Raw genomic sequence first — 18,953 nt, forward strand, 5'->3', positions numbered from 1 at the left:
TTTTATACTTTTATATTTAATAATTAATAGTAGATATTTATAATATTTTATTGTACTTTTTTATTATTTTATTATTTTTATTATTATATTAAATTGTATTGATTTTATTTGTATATTTAATACTTAATTTTTTACTGTTTTCCTTTCAATTTCTATTATTATTATTATTAATATTTTGTCTGCCAGATTACAGATCTAATACATTTATTTGAGATTTTATTTTATTTTTATTCAAATGACAAACAACTCGTATATACTTCGAAGTTGACAGTCAGTCTCTGGTTTGGATTAGTTTAAATGAGGTATTCCCCAAATCTTCTGTGTTGTGATCTGCTGTTTCTGCAACCTGTCCTGATTTGGGAAAACTGTTCTTGGCTCTTCATGATCATCGGTATGCGATGTGTTGTTTAAATCCAGACTAGTTATCAGTTTTGTCAGTTTTACCGTTTTCATCCCCCCCGAGCAGCTGCATGAGAGTTATATGAGAAAGTTGTTTTTATTGTCCCCTTTTAAAGCTGTTGAGCAATGTAGCCTCAATGAAAATTAATTCTGCAGCCGCTGGTGGTTTTTCATGACTCGATATGACTTTCAACGACTTGGCGTTCGCGATCGCTAATGCTTTTTGCACCGTGACGTTTTTCCCAGCAATCACAGGACCTGGATTGAGTTACTTTCCCCCTCCATTTGCGTCAGGCCCCGCTGCCCCGGACACCCTGACCTCCTCTTGGCAAAGTGCTCGTCCATCCATCGTGATTCGATGCTTGTTCTGGAAACACGGCTTTTAAATAAAACCAGGACTACCTTTAAAAGGTTGATGCTGAAATCCTCAGGTTACTTGTTCTGTTTAAGGGTATCACTTGTGACGTGTTAGCTGTGTGTGTGTTTGTGTGTTATCTTAGCACACAACCTGTGATGGACTATTTCTGAAAACGCTGCGTCAGCCTACGTGCGAACAGCACACGTCTGTGCTAACAGAGTATGACTTTCCCACCGGTGTTTGTTATCAGAGAAGTTTCATGAATGCTAATCTGTATCTTCTACTTTATAGGTAATTTAAAAGAAGCTGACATTATATGCTCTGTGATTATGCTCACCGGACATGTTTACTTATATAATGTAACTGTATTGGTTGTGGGCCTTGCTGCTGGATGATAAGGTATAGAGATTTTCAGGAAGTGAGCGAGGCCGCAGGAGTTGTTTGGACGTCGAGTGCCAGGCGCTGTAAGTCAACACCGGTGAGAAAGCATCTCAGAGAGTGAACGTCTGTTCAACCTCTGTCTTTCTCTCTGTATTTTTAGCCTCCCTCGCAGGAGACATGGAGCTAGTTAAACGGCAAACCTTCTGCCTGCTCACGTCTGACCCCTTGACCGATAGATGGAGTAGGTAGGAAGATGGATAAATAGGCTGTTCGGTAGATAAATGTGTTTATGGGTAGGTAGATATATAAATTTTTTTAAAGTTCAATGAAGAAAAAACAGAAGTCATGATATTTGTACCTGGTAACACATGTGACCCCCCCCGGATTTAGATTTGAGTATTATAAAACCATATGTAAAGCCAAATGTTAAAAACCTGGGTGTTATAAAGGATAGTGATTTTAAATTGGATAAATTAATTCAGTAATTAAATAAAACATTTTCCAGTTGAGGCAATTATCCAAAGTGAAGAATCTTTTTTGTCTTTTAATGATTTTGAGAGGGTCATACATGCTTTTATCTCGACCCGTCATGACTTTTGTAATGGCCTGTATGTAGGTATCAATCAGGCCTCCCCAATCAGACGTTTACAGATGGTACAAAGTGACGCTGTTCGTCTGTTAACAGGGGCATGCAGATTACACCCATACTGGCATCTCTTCATTGGCTTCCTGTTCATTTTAGAATTGATTTTAATGTTTGCATTAGTATTGCACACCTGAATATAAGGAGTTTTGACTTCTAGCCTTCATGGACAATTATATATCACTTATAAATGATTAAATACAAAATGAATAGTAGTTATTAAGACTGATGTGGTTTGGAATTGGTAAAATGTTCTTGGAAAAAAAAATATGACCAGAATATCAATTTAAATCAGCCTAATAATTCTGCATGCGGTGTAGATAGATATATGGGTAGGTATAAATATTGGTAGGTAGTTGGATGGGTAGATATATGGATATAATGTATTTAGATGGCTACGTTGGTAGGTAGGAAGATATGTAGTTGGTAGCTGGATGATCGATTGGTAGATATATACATCGATTGGTAGATAAGTAGTTTGGTAGTATAGTTTGATGGATTGAGGGATTGGTTGGGAGATATAGAAATGGATAAATAGGTAGATGGGTAGACAGATTGACAGTAGATAGGTAAGTAGGTACAGCGGGTTGGTAGATAGTTGGGTAGGTAGATCATAAATCATAGCTCTGGTTAGGCCTCTTTCTGGTTCCGTTACTGATTTGATTCCCATCACTCTCTGTCTGCACCTCATAGTCAAACTTTTTCCGTTTCCTTATATTATTCCTCTTCTGTCTTTTCTAAAGCACTCATTTGATCGGTTTTTCCCTTCTTTTTGATTTTTCCATCTGGCAGTTTGAGCCCGATGCCAATATTTGTCTTTCTTTCCGACAGCAGGCAGTGACGTCTGTGTGGTGAGCGGTTATACACCAATCAATCTCAAAGGAAGAGCAGAGTTTAGAAATTGAGCCCTGTGTCAGTCAAAGAGCGCAGACCTTTAATCCACACAAGATGCCTTTTCAAAATAGTCCACAAGTGGCTCCTGCTGTAGGTGTGTCTGTGCGTCTGCATCAACACACGTGAAGAGCCATAGCATCTCAACAATTATTAGTTGTTTCCAACTAAGATCAGCAATGTTGTAGAGGTGGCTGGTATTTATTTATGGAAAGTTTCTTCAGCTGTGGACTGTTCTGATCATGTGGACGTTCAGAGATTAAATACTACTTGTGCTATAAAAAGGGATTTTTCTAAGTTGTAAGTAAGATGATTGGAGTACTTTTACAAAAAATACTATTTTTACTATTTCTACAATTGCGTGACACAACTTGCGAGTTAAAGGGGTCATATAATGCCCATTTTCCAAAAGTTGATATTATTCTTTAGGGTCTTAATGAAACGTCTGTAACATAGTTTGGTTAAAATTTTTCATTGGTAGTGTAAAAAACACCTTTTTTATCATGTCAAAAACAGCTCTTGTCAGAGCAAGCTGTATTGTGTCATTCTCCTTTAAATGTTAATGAGCTCTGCTGACCCCGCCCCTCTCTTCCAAGCTGCTCTCTGAGGGATTGTTTACTTTAGCCGCATTCATCGTGAAACTTTCTAATTAGCACATTATTAGGAAAGGCGATTTGCAAAGATTCATTTGAAAAACCTTGTACTCACTTTTTCTGGATGTGAAGCTGGATCTCGAATGATTCGCGCGAACATAGACGCATTTAGGTAGATCGAGGGCGCATTCCCTTCAGAACCAAACATAATCCTCTTCAGCTGCTCAGATGACGGGAGTAAATGACGACTGCTATGTTCATTATTACATCCAACAACAAAACACCTCAATCGTTTAGGAGTCGTTCTTGTCTACATCTGCTCCGGCGGTGAAACAACTGATGACAGCTCACACCAGTGCAGTCTGTGCTAAAACGCTACTGTCAATCAAACTATTGTGGGAGGGTCTTCGTCCGTGTGACGTCACACAGACAGACGGCTGGATATGAGAAAGGGGTAAAGATTTTAGTAGATTTAAAAAAAAAAAAAAAAAAAAAACACTGGGTGGATTTTTATCATTATAGGGTGGTACACACACTGCCAACACATTTCAGTTCAAACAACTTGTAAAAGTGCATGTAGCATTATATGACCCCTTTAAGTCAGAATTGTGGGGGATAAACTCGCAACTGCTTTTGCAAAAAATCTAAACTCTTTGGTCATTTTTGAGCGAGATGCTAATGGTCTAATCCAATTCAATGATCTATGCTAAGCTACGCTAAAAGTGCTACCGCCAGACCTGGAGATCGGCTGAATGGATTCGAAAACGGTAAAACTCAACTGTTTAACTCTTGGGGAGTTGGAAAATTAGCCTATTTCCAAAAAAGTGGAAGTTTCCAGAGTGTGTCCCAAGCTAACAAAAAAGGTCCCCAGGACGTCCCCTAAATGGCCTTTGCTAACGTCCCCTTGACGTCGAGCGGACGGTCACGAAGATGTCCTCCGGACATTCACAGGATGTGCAGCGGCCATTCGGGACATTTAGGGGACTTTTGCTTTAAGTCCTCTGATTGTCGTTTTATTTTACTTCTAGGCTAATCAAAGACAACAGACATGTTGTATGGAGCAAAATATGTTTATTTTAATTGAACAATTGTAAAGGTGTGTGTGTCAGCTGTGGGGTTAATCCGATGCAATTCTTCCCGTTGTCTTCTAACCTAAAAAAAATGAACTCATTAATTATGATATATATGTCTGGCAGATCGTTTTAACATAAAAAAAAGATTTGTAAAGATTGTTGACACATTTGGATTTAGACCAAGCTGTCCAAATTTGCGCACATATGAAGATGGGCCGTCCCAAGACTTTTTGCTGAATATAGTGTGTATTTTTACCATATGGAAATTCAATATTTCAAGTTAAATATTTGTCAATATTACATTTAATCAGTTCAGCTTTACGTGCTAACGTTAGCGTCGCAAGTGTTCAAATAGGCTAATGGTGAACAGCCATACGGACAACTTCAACAAGCTTTTTAAAAGGTAAACTTTTCGTAAAATGTAAGCATTACGAGATACACAGTGGTTACGCTAGATAATGTTTATAAATATAAAAGTAAAAATACCTTTTCGGCCGTGTGAGAAAATCTGCTCGCATGCGTGTGAAAAAATCTGGCCGCACGTGTGATAAAATCTGGCCGCACGCATGCGAGAAAATTCAAGCCAAGTTTCCTCATAAAAAGGCAAATGAGTCTCACAGTTGTAACACACAATACATATATTTGTCCATACCTCTGCATTTTCTCTCAATTAGAGTTTTGTATTTGCAAATCACTTTGCGTTTGTTTGAAAGTCAAGTTTTTCTTTGCAGACTGTGCAGATTGTGTTTATTTGCAAAACACTGGATTTGTTTGATGAATATTGGCACAAAAATCACTCCATAGAAACACCAATTATCAAAATACAAACTCATGGGAAATTCAGTCATCCAAGAGCAGCAGGGTGGGAAACTTTATTTAATAATTTGAATATACAAAACAGCTCTCCATTTATATGAATGTGAACAAATGCTCTGAGGTTCATTTCACGGACTGTTGAGGCACATCTTAAATGAGTTTCATGACAGTTAAGTTGATGGCAAGTGCAATTCTCCATCGCATTTGTTACTCCACTGAAATGTTCCTGGCTGGTGCGGTTTATGAAAATATGTGCTAGTGATACATGCACATCTGCACTATTGCGCACACTGAGTTCATATGAAAATACGACTTTCTGATTTCTGCAGTATTCATTTTCCTAGCCGACATAAATCAACAAAATAATGTATTTTCGTGATGTGCATCTTCATCTCCAGATCATCAAATTTAGTGTTTAAATGGACTCGTTTGGCCACTCCATCTGTCTAGCTGTCTAGTGGGTTTGGCGTCCTGTGACTCTCCGTTGATCTTTCTGGGAGGATGGTTATCCCAAAGTCTTTCCTGCTGTCCCATCTTTATTTTCCGTCTCTCATACTGTATGTTTATTCTTTCGGTCTTAATTCTAGGTTTATTCATATTATAATCAGTGTCAGTCCTTCTTTCCTGATAAGAATCATAGAAATCATTAAATGAAATCATGTTATATTCCTTAAGTACTATGGAGAAGATATCAATGCTATATACTGCTATAAGTAAAAGATAAAAATAGCTTCTGGTAACATTTCAATGTTTTTTTTTTTTTTTTTTTTTTTTGCCATATGAACAATGTCAGTAATTTTTACTGATGTAAGTGCACATAAATCAGTTCAAATTCAACGCTTGCTGATTTTGACTTTCATACGAGGACATTAATGACTTCATGTACATGAAGTGAGTCTGATTCACACGGATAACTCTGATGAATCTTTCTGACCGATTCATTAAATGAACCAGCTAATAAGAGTCATTTGTTCATGAGTTGTTTTAGTCTTGCTCTACTGTTTGTTTGTTGCACACCAGTGAGGTCATTGCACTTGAAAGGCATGTTGTCTATTTATTCTCATAAACGTGTCTTTGCAGAGTGGGTGAATCATTTTCTAAACTGAAATCAGTTGAACAGTGTTGGGAACTATGATATATATAAAAAATAAACACATATTTACTTATTATAATATACCAGGGGTGGCGAACGTCGGTCCTGGAGAGCCGCAGCCCTGCGGAGTTTTGCTTTAACCCTAGTCAAACACACCTGAACAAGCTAATTAAGGTCTGAAGAGTTATTAGGAAGCCACAGGCAGGTGAGTTTTTATTAGGATTGGACCTGAATTCTGCAGGGCTGCAGCTCTCCAGGACCGGAGTTCGCCACCCCTGTAATATACTATTACATGCTGCTAAATAATTTATTTATATGAATTAATTGTTATTTTTGTCTGTATTCAGGAGGGGGATCATGTTTTATTCAGTCCTTGTATTCTAAATAAATTCTAAATATTTATTTATTGTAAAATATTTAAAAACAAACAAGTAACTAAATAATATAATTATTTGTTATATTAATATTTATTTATTATTTGTAATTGTTCTTTTTATTCAGAAGGGAGCGTGTGTTTCGCGTGCTTACTAAGCAAATAGGTCAAGAGTTTCTGCCACAGGCGCTCGATCTCAGAGAAAGCAATCTCTGTTACAGTACAAAGCATGATCGGCTCAGATCCTGACCCTGCTGCGTTTGCATGAGTGTATGTATGTGTCCCCACCTTGAGCCAAAATCACATGTTGGCACGACCCGCCATATACTGTATAGAAGCCTACAACAAGTAGATGCTTTCACAGCTGTTTGCTGTAGTTTCTGATGCTCCTGGAAAGACTTGCAGTCCGTTATGCTTTCTGAATTTTCCATCTGTGCCATCTTTCTTGACAGTGTAGTTTTGGTTGGGGAAAAATAGCAGCGGACAGCAGGAAGATGGTTTTAATCATCAGGCAAAGTAGCAGTAGACTGTACAGGAAATGGAGGAATTAAATGGATGGTTTGCATTTTGTCTGTTCCTCTCGAATTCGGTTTTCTTCATTCCGTCCGTGTTACGCCAACTGAACATTTACAGAGGGAAGGGGTCGCCATTACTGCAAATAGTGCTTGAGAGCAGCTTTATCCTAATTAAACAAACGTTGAAGAAAACATCAAGGACGTCTGATTAGAAGAAAGAAAGAGGCCGATGGTTACAGCGAAATAAGGCGCAGGTTGATAGGGAAGGACAATCCCAGATGCAGCGCGAATGACGTACACCAGACACGCCGTCCAAATCACTTTGGGACAGGAAACAGTCTCTTTAATCAGGACGTGGATCAGGTGAATAAATCCCGCTCTGCTCATTAACCCTGACAAAGCACAAGCTCATGTTACAGTCCCAACAATAATCACATTTTCTGGGGAACGCAAGAGAAGACATTAGGCAAAATATGTCCATGCAATAAAAGTGAATGAGAATGGATGCCATCAAGCTCCAAAATATACAAAAACAACACTTGTCTGCTCTTTTGCAAGTCTTATAAAGAAATGTACTGCAAAACATGGCTTTTTAATGAGCTATTAATTCATGTTTTTGTCATTTTCCTGTAAAAATGTCTAAAAATCATTAAAATAAGATAGATATTTGTCTTACTGCCTTGATCGTTTTTTTTCAGTTGTTTAAAGTTAAATCTCATTAACTCATTTACAACCTCTGAAAACAAATCTTCTCAAGTACGTTTTCAACGTTTTTTTTTTTTCCTTTTTATTATTTATGTTTTTGAAAGAAGTCTTTTTTGCTCACCAAAGCTGCATTTATTTAATCCAAAAACAAAACAAAAAAAAAACCGTGTAAAAATAAATATTGTCAAATATTTTAATAATTTAAAAGAACTGTTTCGTATTTTAATATATTTTAAGATGTAATTTATTCCAGTGATTCAAAAATATATTTTTAAGCCTCATTACTTAAGTGTTTAGTGTCACATGATCCTTCACAAACTATTTTAATATGCTGATTTGAATAATTTTTTTTAGGAATATCAATGTTGCATATCAAGTATATGAAGAACAGAACAGTTAATATCCTGCTTTGTCACGTCAGAAAGGGATAAACTGGGTTTTGATCAGTAAGGTATTACATTTCAGTAAGGGATTAATAAAAAAGTATTTTCTTTTCAATAACATGCACTGAGAAATCGCAATAAGACCAGAAGCATGTATAAAGACAGTGAATAGGGTCGGTTTTGTTTTCATCTTGACTTCAGGGTTCAAAAACACAGAGCTATTTAGCAGCAGAAATAGCTGTACTACTGTTACATGTCAAACAACCCCATTATGCTGGCATTTAGCAGCATTTTTCTTAAGCAGACCAGCAGAAAGGAGTTGTTTGGAAACCTCATGCTGAATCAGTTTGACGGAGTTCAGCAGAAGCAGCAGCAGCAGCATCAATGACAGATGCGATACACGACTGGAAAAGCAATGAAAGGAGCGATATGGTTACACAGAGGGGAAAATATGAAGTCGCACTAAATTTCTGAGGCCTGCTGCTCACTGATCTCTCTGCCACAAGTGTATGAAGTGCGGGAGAAGAAGAGAAGTCGAAATTGCTCCCACATGTGCTGGAAGACACCTGATAGTCCTCTCGCTGGGTGGATCGACATTTCTCTGTCAGTGACACAGCTGCGTTCTCCGTCTGTTTAACCTCGCCACGCAAAAAAAGCCCTTCAGCGGGCCTTCAGGTTGTTTTGGTTGGGAGCGCAGCTCTACATAAATCCCCGCTCGGCCAGGAGCTGACTTTGAGCTTTGGCTTTCTCCTGGTGTTCAGGTGTTTTTCGCTGTTATTTTTATCATCTCGGGTTCTCCTGTGTGTTTTCTCAAACACTCTCCAAACGGTTTCTGCGTGGATTTTATTTGATCTCGGCTCGTTTAGCGTGAGCTGAATTCTGGATGCTGTGCTTTGTTCCTCAGTTAAAGAGAAAACAGCGCTCTCAGGCTGCTTCGCTCACATGTGTTTCTGAAGGGCCATGAAGATGAATCTCAGGGACACATTGGATGTGTCAGAGTAGTTTGTAATTGAGTAGTGAGTTGAAGACCCATCAGGGCATCTTGGTAGCACCTCGGTCAGCTGTTCTCTAGTCTTGCGATGGGATGTGCGATATTTAGTCTGTTGTCTGCAATGATATAGTAATTGTTGTTTTAACGCTGTGCAAGCTGATATTATCATGTATGTCAAGTCCAAAAGCATTCACTGTGTGATGAAACCTATTAGAATGCAGTTAAAATGCACCTATAATTCAACTTATCGATCGCTGTGATTATTTTATAAAACTGTCTAACAAATAAGAAGTTTAAAATTGAGTGAATAACATTTTAAGGCCTTTCCACACTGAGTGCAAAAAAGCGAAAAGAATATCGGATGCGATGACACGCTGGAATAAAACAACAGATTCCTATGGATGCTTCATCATAGACCGCGAACATTCGCGCACCGAAAATGCGAATGCTTTTTTTCGAACCAGTCTGACGAATCTTTTCAGTTTCGCAAAGTGAAAACACGGGCCGTCCAATACGATTTGAGCTTTACACCATGTGCCTGGAACAGCTGCTGTTGCACAAAAGGCTGAGAGTGGTGGCGCTATTTCGAAAACCAGTGTAAACAGGCAACAGAAAAGAGTATTACGGTAGAGAGGAGAGAATGGATTCTGAGTTCTTGTTATCTTTGGTATCTGAGAACAGAATTATTCTTACATGTTCTTAATAGAATTTCTATTAATTCTCCACTGAATTACGTGATCTGAAGAGCACTGTTAGCTTTCTTCCACGTGCGCGAGTGTTATGAGTCAGTGCGTTCACTCTCTAGATCTTCCGTATAAAAACCCCCCGAGTGAAACATGTTTCTACACCTGAAATATTAAAGCAAATAGACACATGAATATGATGATACATTTTCTGTATGTGTTTTGTATGCAGCTCATGGTATTTTTTTATAACAAAGGATGATTATGACAATGTTAAATCGATATACGAGATACATATCTGAGGAAAAATGCGTTTTTGGTTGGCGCCACTTAGCGTGCAGGCGTGAATTAGCAGAGGGTGAACAATTGTTTCGCGCTTGGTGTGAAAGCACTGATTCGCCTCGCTTTTTCGCATTGCGCTCAGTGTGGAACGGCCTTTAGACCGCTTTTCACCAACGAAAATAGTTGTAAACAAAGCTGGAGAAGATTATTTGTGCATATCAGAGCAACACTGCGGTGTTTTGTTGAATTTCATTCTCATTTTGAATGAATAATTTCAGTTAATGATTAATTTAATTGTTTCTAAATTAATTAATCGTTTGAATGAACGATTCAATGAATGACTCATTAAGACGGGGGCTTACTGCCACCTACTGGCAGTTTTTGTGTCGTATTTTGTATTGGGTTTTTTACGTTTTTAAAAGTGGTCTCAGCACTTTGTTTCAATAAAATCATTGGCCAAATTTGTTAATTTGTTGTTCTAGAATCTTTGAGTATTGATAATTTTTGTAGCGTCTTTATTTTGTAGTATTTGATATGTATACTTTTTATACTATATTGATAAGCATACTTTTTTTTCTAGTTTACTTATTCACTTTGAAAATTACCACTAACACAACGGCTCAATCCCAAATGACACGCTTGAAATGAACTGCCAGCCTTGTGGCCTTTGCTCACATTCGTAAGCTTCATAAGATCGCAGGATTGATTGTAGATTTAGGTTTCAGAAGGGTTGCCGTGGTTTCTTGTTTCACTTTTTAGTGTACTTTTCAGTGAGCTTTAACAAATATGAGGTGCCGTGCATGTAAAGGCTGATATGTGCACTTCTTGCAAGTCTCTTTGGTAAGAACTCCTGAACTTGAACAGAAATAAGACTGAACATCTTAGGATGAGTTACTGCGGATACAGTATCAAGATTGATTGATTCCTGTGATGCTATTGACGGCATGTCTGTAAAGCACATGTGAAGGAGCTAATAGTTTACCACACACACACACACACACTCCAGCTGTCCAGATGTCTTCAGCTGAGGTGTCATAAGGCACAGGCCTCACACCCTTCATGTCAACCACTGTTTATTTGGTGCATAAAGCCAAACGGGATGATAAATGGCTCTTTCTCTTCCTGAGCCCAGCTGCAGAAACACTCGCCATGACATCATCCTCCAACGTCTTTATCTGCTAAACATTTTATGGGTGTATTTATGCTTATATTCTTAGCAGGTACATTCGTATGCATCTTACAGTGAAGTACTCACGATAAGACTGTGACGTCAACTTCATGTGCTGCTGTGTAATACAAAAAAACAAAAACACAACAAACGCTTGCATGAGCATTTCTAAACTAATGCAACAGGCTGGCATCAATTATTCACTTTATACCACAAGATGAACATATGTGCATGTGGTAACAAAGATATTATTCAGGTTTTTTCTCCAAGTATGAATGCATAATTGTAAGGAAGTACTTTAAAGCAGCCTAAGCTGGCATTAATACACTAGAAAAAAAAAAACTTGATAAATGAAAACAAGAAGCAACACTGCATAAGATATTAAGACTTGTTTTCATAGACTGTATTTTGAATACTTAAGTGCTTTAAAGTGTATTGTTAGTATTAAAGAAATGTAAGAACTTGAGTGTCTGAATGTAAAACTTGTGGAACTGAGCAACTAAAAAACAAAAAAAACAAAGAAATTGTTACTCAAAATAAAAAAACTTTAACCAAAATAAAATATAAACAAAATTGAAGCTTATTTAAAATGTAATTTTTTTTTTATTATTATTTTTTTTATTTAGTTTACCTTACTGTACTAAAATAACTAAAACTAAAAATTAATGTAAATTAATAAAAAATTATAAAAACATGTTAAAAAACTAAAAGTAATAAAAATGAGATGAAATAATAAAATATTACTACAACTAAAATGAAAATTATAAAAATATTTTTGGAGTATTAAAATATAAAAATTTCAAAATATTAATACAAACTATAATTATATAAAATTATATATACAAATTATATATATCTGTGTACAAATATCCAAAATATTATTTTTAAAATAATATTTAAATATAAAAATAAAAAAATTAAGTTTTTAAATGATAGTATTATATATATATATATATATATATATATATATATATATATATATATATATATATATATATATAGTATTATAATAATAAACTAATAGTATTTTTGTGATACTAAAAATAACACTGAAGTGCATGCACAATATACAGTGTATATATAATTAAATACAATTTTAAATTATATCTATATTCACTTGCAGCTTTTAAAATGATTGATTTTTATTTTATTATTCATTTATTATTGGAGTGCCTGCCAGCCAGTAAGAATCAATAATTCCACTGTGTTGTGTTATAAGATGAATGCATATTGTTAGAATCATGATCAGAAATGATGTTATAGTCACAAAAAAGTATGTCCGACTGTTTAAACAGCATTATCGATAACGGAAACTTAATCAGACACACAATAAATCTCTGAAAGAGATCATGCCTGGTGAATGATCCACTATTATCGGTCACCTCGGTGTGTTTTCATTTGTAATCACGGGTTCATTTGTGCCGTGTGGTTTGGTTTGGCAGGACGTTGATGGATGTGAAGCGTGAGTCAGCTCAATCTCCAGTCCTAAGTTTCATCTTTTCCTGAACACTGCAGTCAGACTCAGTGCCAGCAGTCTCTCTCAGGACGAGTCCTGCCAGTGTTTGTTCTAAGCGTTGCGAACACAATGTTGCAGGTCGTTTGGAGGCCTGGCTAAAGCAGTTCACAGAGGGAGGACAAAAAGGACGAAAGGGAAAGGAGGGGGACTGGAGAGTAAGAGAGGTTGAGAGTTCACACAGACTGATTAATGTGTGTGTTCTCAGCCATCGATCTGCAGACAACACACTCAAACGACCTACCAGGGACTCCTGCCACGTCTGCTGTCTTCATCTTTTGTTCCTTCTCACTTTCTTCTAACTGTGATTTGTCGCTCTTTAAGGTTCAGACTCTTATTCTCAACAGGGGTACAATGGTTTTATAGTATGTATGTATGTGTATATGTATATAAATTTAACTTAATTTGTCTTCTGGAAAACTTGTAATTATCTTCTGTAGCTTCTGAAGGGCAGTACTAAATGAAAAATGAAAAAATATGATATTTAGGCAAAACAAGAAAAATGTACTCATCTTCATTCTGTTCAAAAGTTTTCACGCCCCGGCTCTTAATGCATGGCTTTTCCTTCTGGAGCATCAGTGAGCGTTTGAACCTTCTGTAATAGTTGCAAATGAGTCCCTCAGTTGTTCTCAGTGTGGAAAGATGAATCTCAGAATCATACAGTCATTGTTGGAAAGGGTTCAAATACACAAAAATGCTGGAAAACCAAAGAGTTTGTGGGACCTGAAGGATTTTTCTGAAGAACAGCAGACAGTTTAACTGTTAAAGACAAACAAGGGACTCATGAACAACTATCACTAAACAAAACAAACACAGCTTTGGATCGTTCAGGTAACAACACAGTATTAAGAATCAAGTGTATGTAAACTTTTGAACGGGGTCATTTTTATAAATTCAACTATTATTTTCTCTTGTGGACTATATGTAAACATCTTTTATGTGAAATATCGTATTCAAGTCAGTACTAAATAAACAACAACATGCATTTTGTATGATCCCTCTTATTTTGGTAAAATAATTAACTTTTTGCATATTCTGAAAGGTGTATGTAAAGTTTTGACTGTGTGTGTGTGTATACGCACAAACATATAATTTATTTTTAATTATTTATTTTTTAATTTAATTGTATAAGTTCATTTCCATTATTTTTAACGTTTAGACACTAACTGAAAAACAAAATAAACATACGTACACTGTGTGTTTCTGCTTTTCATTTATTATATTTTTATTTATTTTTATTCTTTCAATGATTTATTTATTTTTATGCAATTTTGCTCATTTCCACTATTTTTGCATTTAGACACGTAATGTTAGTTTTTAAAAATACTAATAATTTAATAAATGATTTAAACTTAATTTTTAGCAAATCACAAAATATGCATATACATTTTTCACACTGTATATATTTAATGCCATGATGCCTAAATTCACTTGTCGCATTTAAAAGGACAGATTTTTGTTTTAGTGTTTTGTTTGTAGTTTTTTAAACAATTAATTGTGCACAAAATAACGTTTTGTAAGTACATTTTAATATCTGATAGCTTATAGGTATTAATGTATTATTATTTAAAAGTTATTGGCCACTTGTCCAATCCAATATCCAATTTATGCAGTATTTGCAGAAAACTGGTGCATGCCTAATTTTCACAGCTTACAATGTATAGTCAGTTAAACAATGCGCAAAGAGCATCTTATGTATCAAGCTTAAAAAAAAAAAATCCTCTTATTACTTCAATTGCGAGCGATTACAGATCTGAGCCATGTTCTGCGATTATCTCCTTGCACATCCTCGACCCTGAGCTTGACTATGTTTGGTCCTCATCCAGCAAACATATTTCTTCCTGGATGTGAACCAAAGACCTCCATACCTTCCAGATGAGGTCCGATGGAGCACAATATAGCCCGAGAGCTACATCCCCCCTGAGGGACATATATTGAGAGCGTTTTTATGTGCTGGGCGTGTGCGCGGCTGATAGATGCCTGTGAACTCCAGACCGCATCCATGAGGACCAGAGATTCAGGGCGTTTCACACCAGAGCTCTTGCCTTTGACGTCAGTGCTTTGATTGTTTGGCGAAGTTGTTTTGTGAAGTCGGGTGCTCGAGGAACAAACCTGAGTCTGTCTGAAAACTAATCTCAATGACATTAAAATAAGGCTATAGTGCAGGGATCCTCAAATCTGGCCCACGAGATAACCCTGATCAAACACACCTGAGCATGCCAATCAATGTCTTCAGGATCGTTAGAAAATGACAGACCGGTGAGTTTGATCAGGGTTGGAGCTAAACTCTGCAGCGCATTGGACCTCCAGGGCAAGATTTGAGGAACCCTGCTATAGTGGAAAACAAGTTTCTTTTGTATTTTATTCATCTTAACATTCATTTTATTCAAGTAGTGAAAATACATGTTTTACTTTTAGTTTCAGCTTTAGTTAAATATAATAACCATGATAATAAAAAATATAAAATAAAAAAAATTGAACTTTACCATTTTAACTGTTTTGTTTGTGTTGTAAGAATCATGAGAGTATCAATTTCTATAATTTACTAATATTATAATTTAATATATTACACTGAATTTCATAAATCAGCTTCTGCAATAATTCTCTTTTGGTGTTTTTTTTTTATTTTATCTTTTTTGCAGCAATGCAATGCATTTTTGGTTCCTCATAAAACCATTCAGTGAACAGTTCTTAAAACAACCTTTTTTTTTTTCTTAGAGTGAAGAACATTTTTTAAATCTAAACAACATTTTTCTACTTTAAAGAACCTTTTGTGAATTTGAAAGGTTCCATGGATGTTTACTGTTCTTCCGGAACCATCAGTGCCAATAAAGAGCCTTCATTTTTAGGAGTAAAGGAGCAATCAGATGTGGGTTTGGTCCAAGCAGACAAATGGATCTTGTCTTTCAAAGTATAACATTACTGAGTCTTTTGTCCAGTTCAGATTTCCAGAGTCAGATTTGGTGATTCAGGTCAGGGTGACTAAAGCTGCAAGAAATGATTCTTACTCTTGTGAATGTGTGTGGTTTGACTCCTCCTGAACTAATGAGAGTGGAGATAAGATTCCATTCAGATGAAATCAATAAGTGCTCACATCCAAACTCAGATGTTCACCTCCGCACCCAAACTCACACTAACCCTGCTCTGACACCTCCTTCCTCTTCTGTCATTCTTCAACCCGTCCGATCAATACTCCAGCTTCAAAAACACTGTGTAGTGCTTTCAGAGACATCAGTCAGGCTGTTTTTCTGTGCTACAGTGTGAGAAATCCGGAAATAGATGTTAAATGGATAAATACAAGTTAAGATCCCCTTGAACTCTTAAAAAAAAAAAAAGCTTCAAAGGGTTTTCATTTGTAGTGCCTTCAAAGAACCATTTTGGGTTTCTCAAAGAACCATTTTTTTCTTGGTCTGATGAACATTTTAATAATCCAAAGAACCCTTTTCCGCTGTAAAGAACCTTTTGTGCTTTTGAAAAGCTCCATGGATGTTCATGGAACAATCAATGACAATAAAGAACTGAGAATGTAAGGTAAAGGTTTCAAAGGGTCTTTAAAAAAAAAACAAGAAAACATTCAGAACGTTCTTTCACACGCTCTATCAAACTCTGTTTTCTTTTCAACTTTCTTCCACTTTGTGTTATTTGTGTCAGATCTTTCTTGCGGTCTGTTGTAGTCATGGTAGTGTGCGTTTGTTATGTATGTATTGTCTCTGTCAGTGCTGTTTGTCAGAAATTCCTGTTTTTCTCTGTTCTGTTGGTGCGGATCGTCCTATTCTGAGTGTCTCTGATCATATTCAACACAGACATCTCAACACACACCTGTACAAAACACTGACTGACTTGTGTGGCGATGTCTGAGGTGATGAATCACCAGATGACGGTCAAACATCTGATCGAACTATGAATTTTCTACATTTGATCCTGGTAAACATTTATGTTTACCAGTTTATTATATGTTTATTATATTTCCCAGCATTCAGTTGACACTTAATGAAACCTTGCCATCTGTGCAGTGTTGTTCTTCCATAAGTTCACAGATATATAGTCTTGACGTGTGTCATTTGCATGAAAACATTACTGTAGTCTGCTGTAAAGAGACTATACAGACAAAAAAAAACGCATTGTGAACACTTTTTTAATTTCATTTTATAATATGTATTTTATAATTATTTTCCTGAATCTTTTGCTTGCTTATTTATTTATTTTAGTGCTGTCAAACGATTAATCGCATCCATAATAAAAGTTTTTGTTTACATAGTGTTTATACTGTGTATATTTATGTATATATAAATGCAAACATGTGCATGTATATATTTAAGAAAAATGTTTATATATTAAATACATTTATATATAATATAAAATAATATAAATAAATAAACGTAAATATTTTCAAAATATATACTGTATGTGTGTGTATGTGTATATATATATACAGTACATAATAAATATACACAGCACACATACATTTCTAATGTAAACAAAAACTTTTATTTTGGATTATTTATCGTTTGATAGCACTCATTTATTTAAAATTTCTAACTTGCAATTTTGAGTTAGATAAACACGTAAATGGTTTTTATGACTCTCTCAATCCACCATCTAGACTGGCAGAGTTTGACCTTTGACCGTTCAGAGTGAATGTCATAGTAGTGCCTTTAGAAATCTCTGCATCAAATACAGACAGACGTCATTTCCCAGCGTCTGAACTGTGTTGTTTTGCTGTTAGTGATTATGGCAGCATTGTTTCAGAAGTGTCGTTATGATGTCAGAGTGATTTAGTCGTCTGTCATTCACATCACAGACAGGCCCTGATCTACTCGCCATCATACAGAGTCAACTTTAAAGGACAGGAAGAGGAGGTATTTTTAGATGTCATTCGTTCAGTCATCAGGGTTCAATACAGACTGCTGTCACACATCTGCTTTCAACACAAGCCATTCATCTCTATACATCTCTCTGTTCTATTTCATTGGAAAACAGCTTAAAAGCATTTTCATTTTTTAAATAAAAAAAGATAATGTGTCTCTCTGTGTCTCCACAGTGTGTCCAGGGTCATCAGGGTAATAGAGACTCACGCATCCTTTGGGTCAAAGATGACAACTTACTCACTACTGGCTTTAACCAGGTAATTCTGAAGTTTTCTACATGCCTAAACATACAGTTTTAGGAAGAAAAAAAACATGATTAGGTTTGATGTAAATGTAATAATTCACTAATTTATAATGGGCCTGTGTTTGCAGATGAGGCAGCAGGAAGTGAGACTCTGGGACAGCAGGAAGTTGAGCTCATCTCTTAGCTCGCTGTCTTTGGCCACCTCCAATGCGTAAGTCAAACACAGCAAACCGATTCATGTGCTTTACATGTGACAGGATTTGATGGATTTTGCAGTCTGCAGGTGTGTGAATGTGTGTGCTGGACAGAACAGAAGCCTGGTCTTTGGGAGCATCAATGACCATGTTTACATGCATATAGTTCATTAATACTTTATTCTGAAAAAAACATTTTGGATTGTTAGTAACTTAATCAATGCATTGATTCTTTAAAACAACATGCAAAAGTGCAAGAAATTGAAAAAATGCATGCCATTTTATGATGCTTACTCCTGTATGCATATTGACTAATGGTTATTTATTTTAATATTTAGTTTGGAGTCATTGTATATATATATATATATGCGTGTATTTTTTTTAAAGAAATCAATACTTTTATTAATCGATGATATAAGTGACAGTAAAGACATTAATAATGTTACGCAATATTTCTACTTTAAATAAATGCTGTTCTTTTGAACTTTATAGTTATCAAAAAGAATACATATTTCACAGTTTAAACAAAAATATGTACAAGCACACCTGTTTTCAACATTGATAATTATCAGACATGTTTCTTGTGCAGCAAATCACATATTAGAATGATTTCTGAAGGATCATGTGACACTGAAGACTGGAGTAATGATGCTGAAAATTCAGCTTGGCAACACAAAGATAAATTACTTTTTAAAATATATTAACATAGAACATGGTTATTTTAAATTGAAAAAAAATGTTGCATTATTAGTTTTTACTATATTTTTAATCAAATAAATGCATCCTT

At 35.8% G+C, this 18,953-nt stretch overlaps 1 protein-coding gene across 1 annotated transcript in view; it reads left to right on the forward strand.

Moving 5' to 3' along the window:
* LOC306864209 (coronin-7-like) overlaps positions 1-18,953 on the forward strand; it is a 157,526-nt gene that overhangs the window by 43,182 nt on the left and 95,391 nt on the right. The window contains exons 8-9 of the mRNA XM_079408039.1: positions 17,902-17,985; positions 18,101-18,183. Coding sequence (XP_079264165.1) covers positions 17,902-17,985; positions 18,101-18,183 — 167 coding nt within the window. The remainder of the gene's footprint in view (positions 1-17,901; positions 17,986-18,100; positions 18,184-18,953) is intronic.

The sequence above is a fragment of the Barbus barbus genome (genome assembly GCF_936440315.1).
Source record: "Barbus barbus genome assembly, chromosome: 4".
NCBI classification, from domain to species: Eukaryota; Metazoa; Chordata; class Actinopteri; order Cypriniformes; family Cyprinidae; genus Barbus; species Barbus barbus.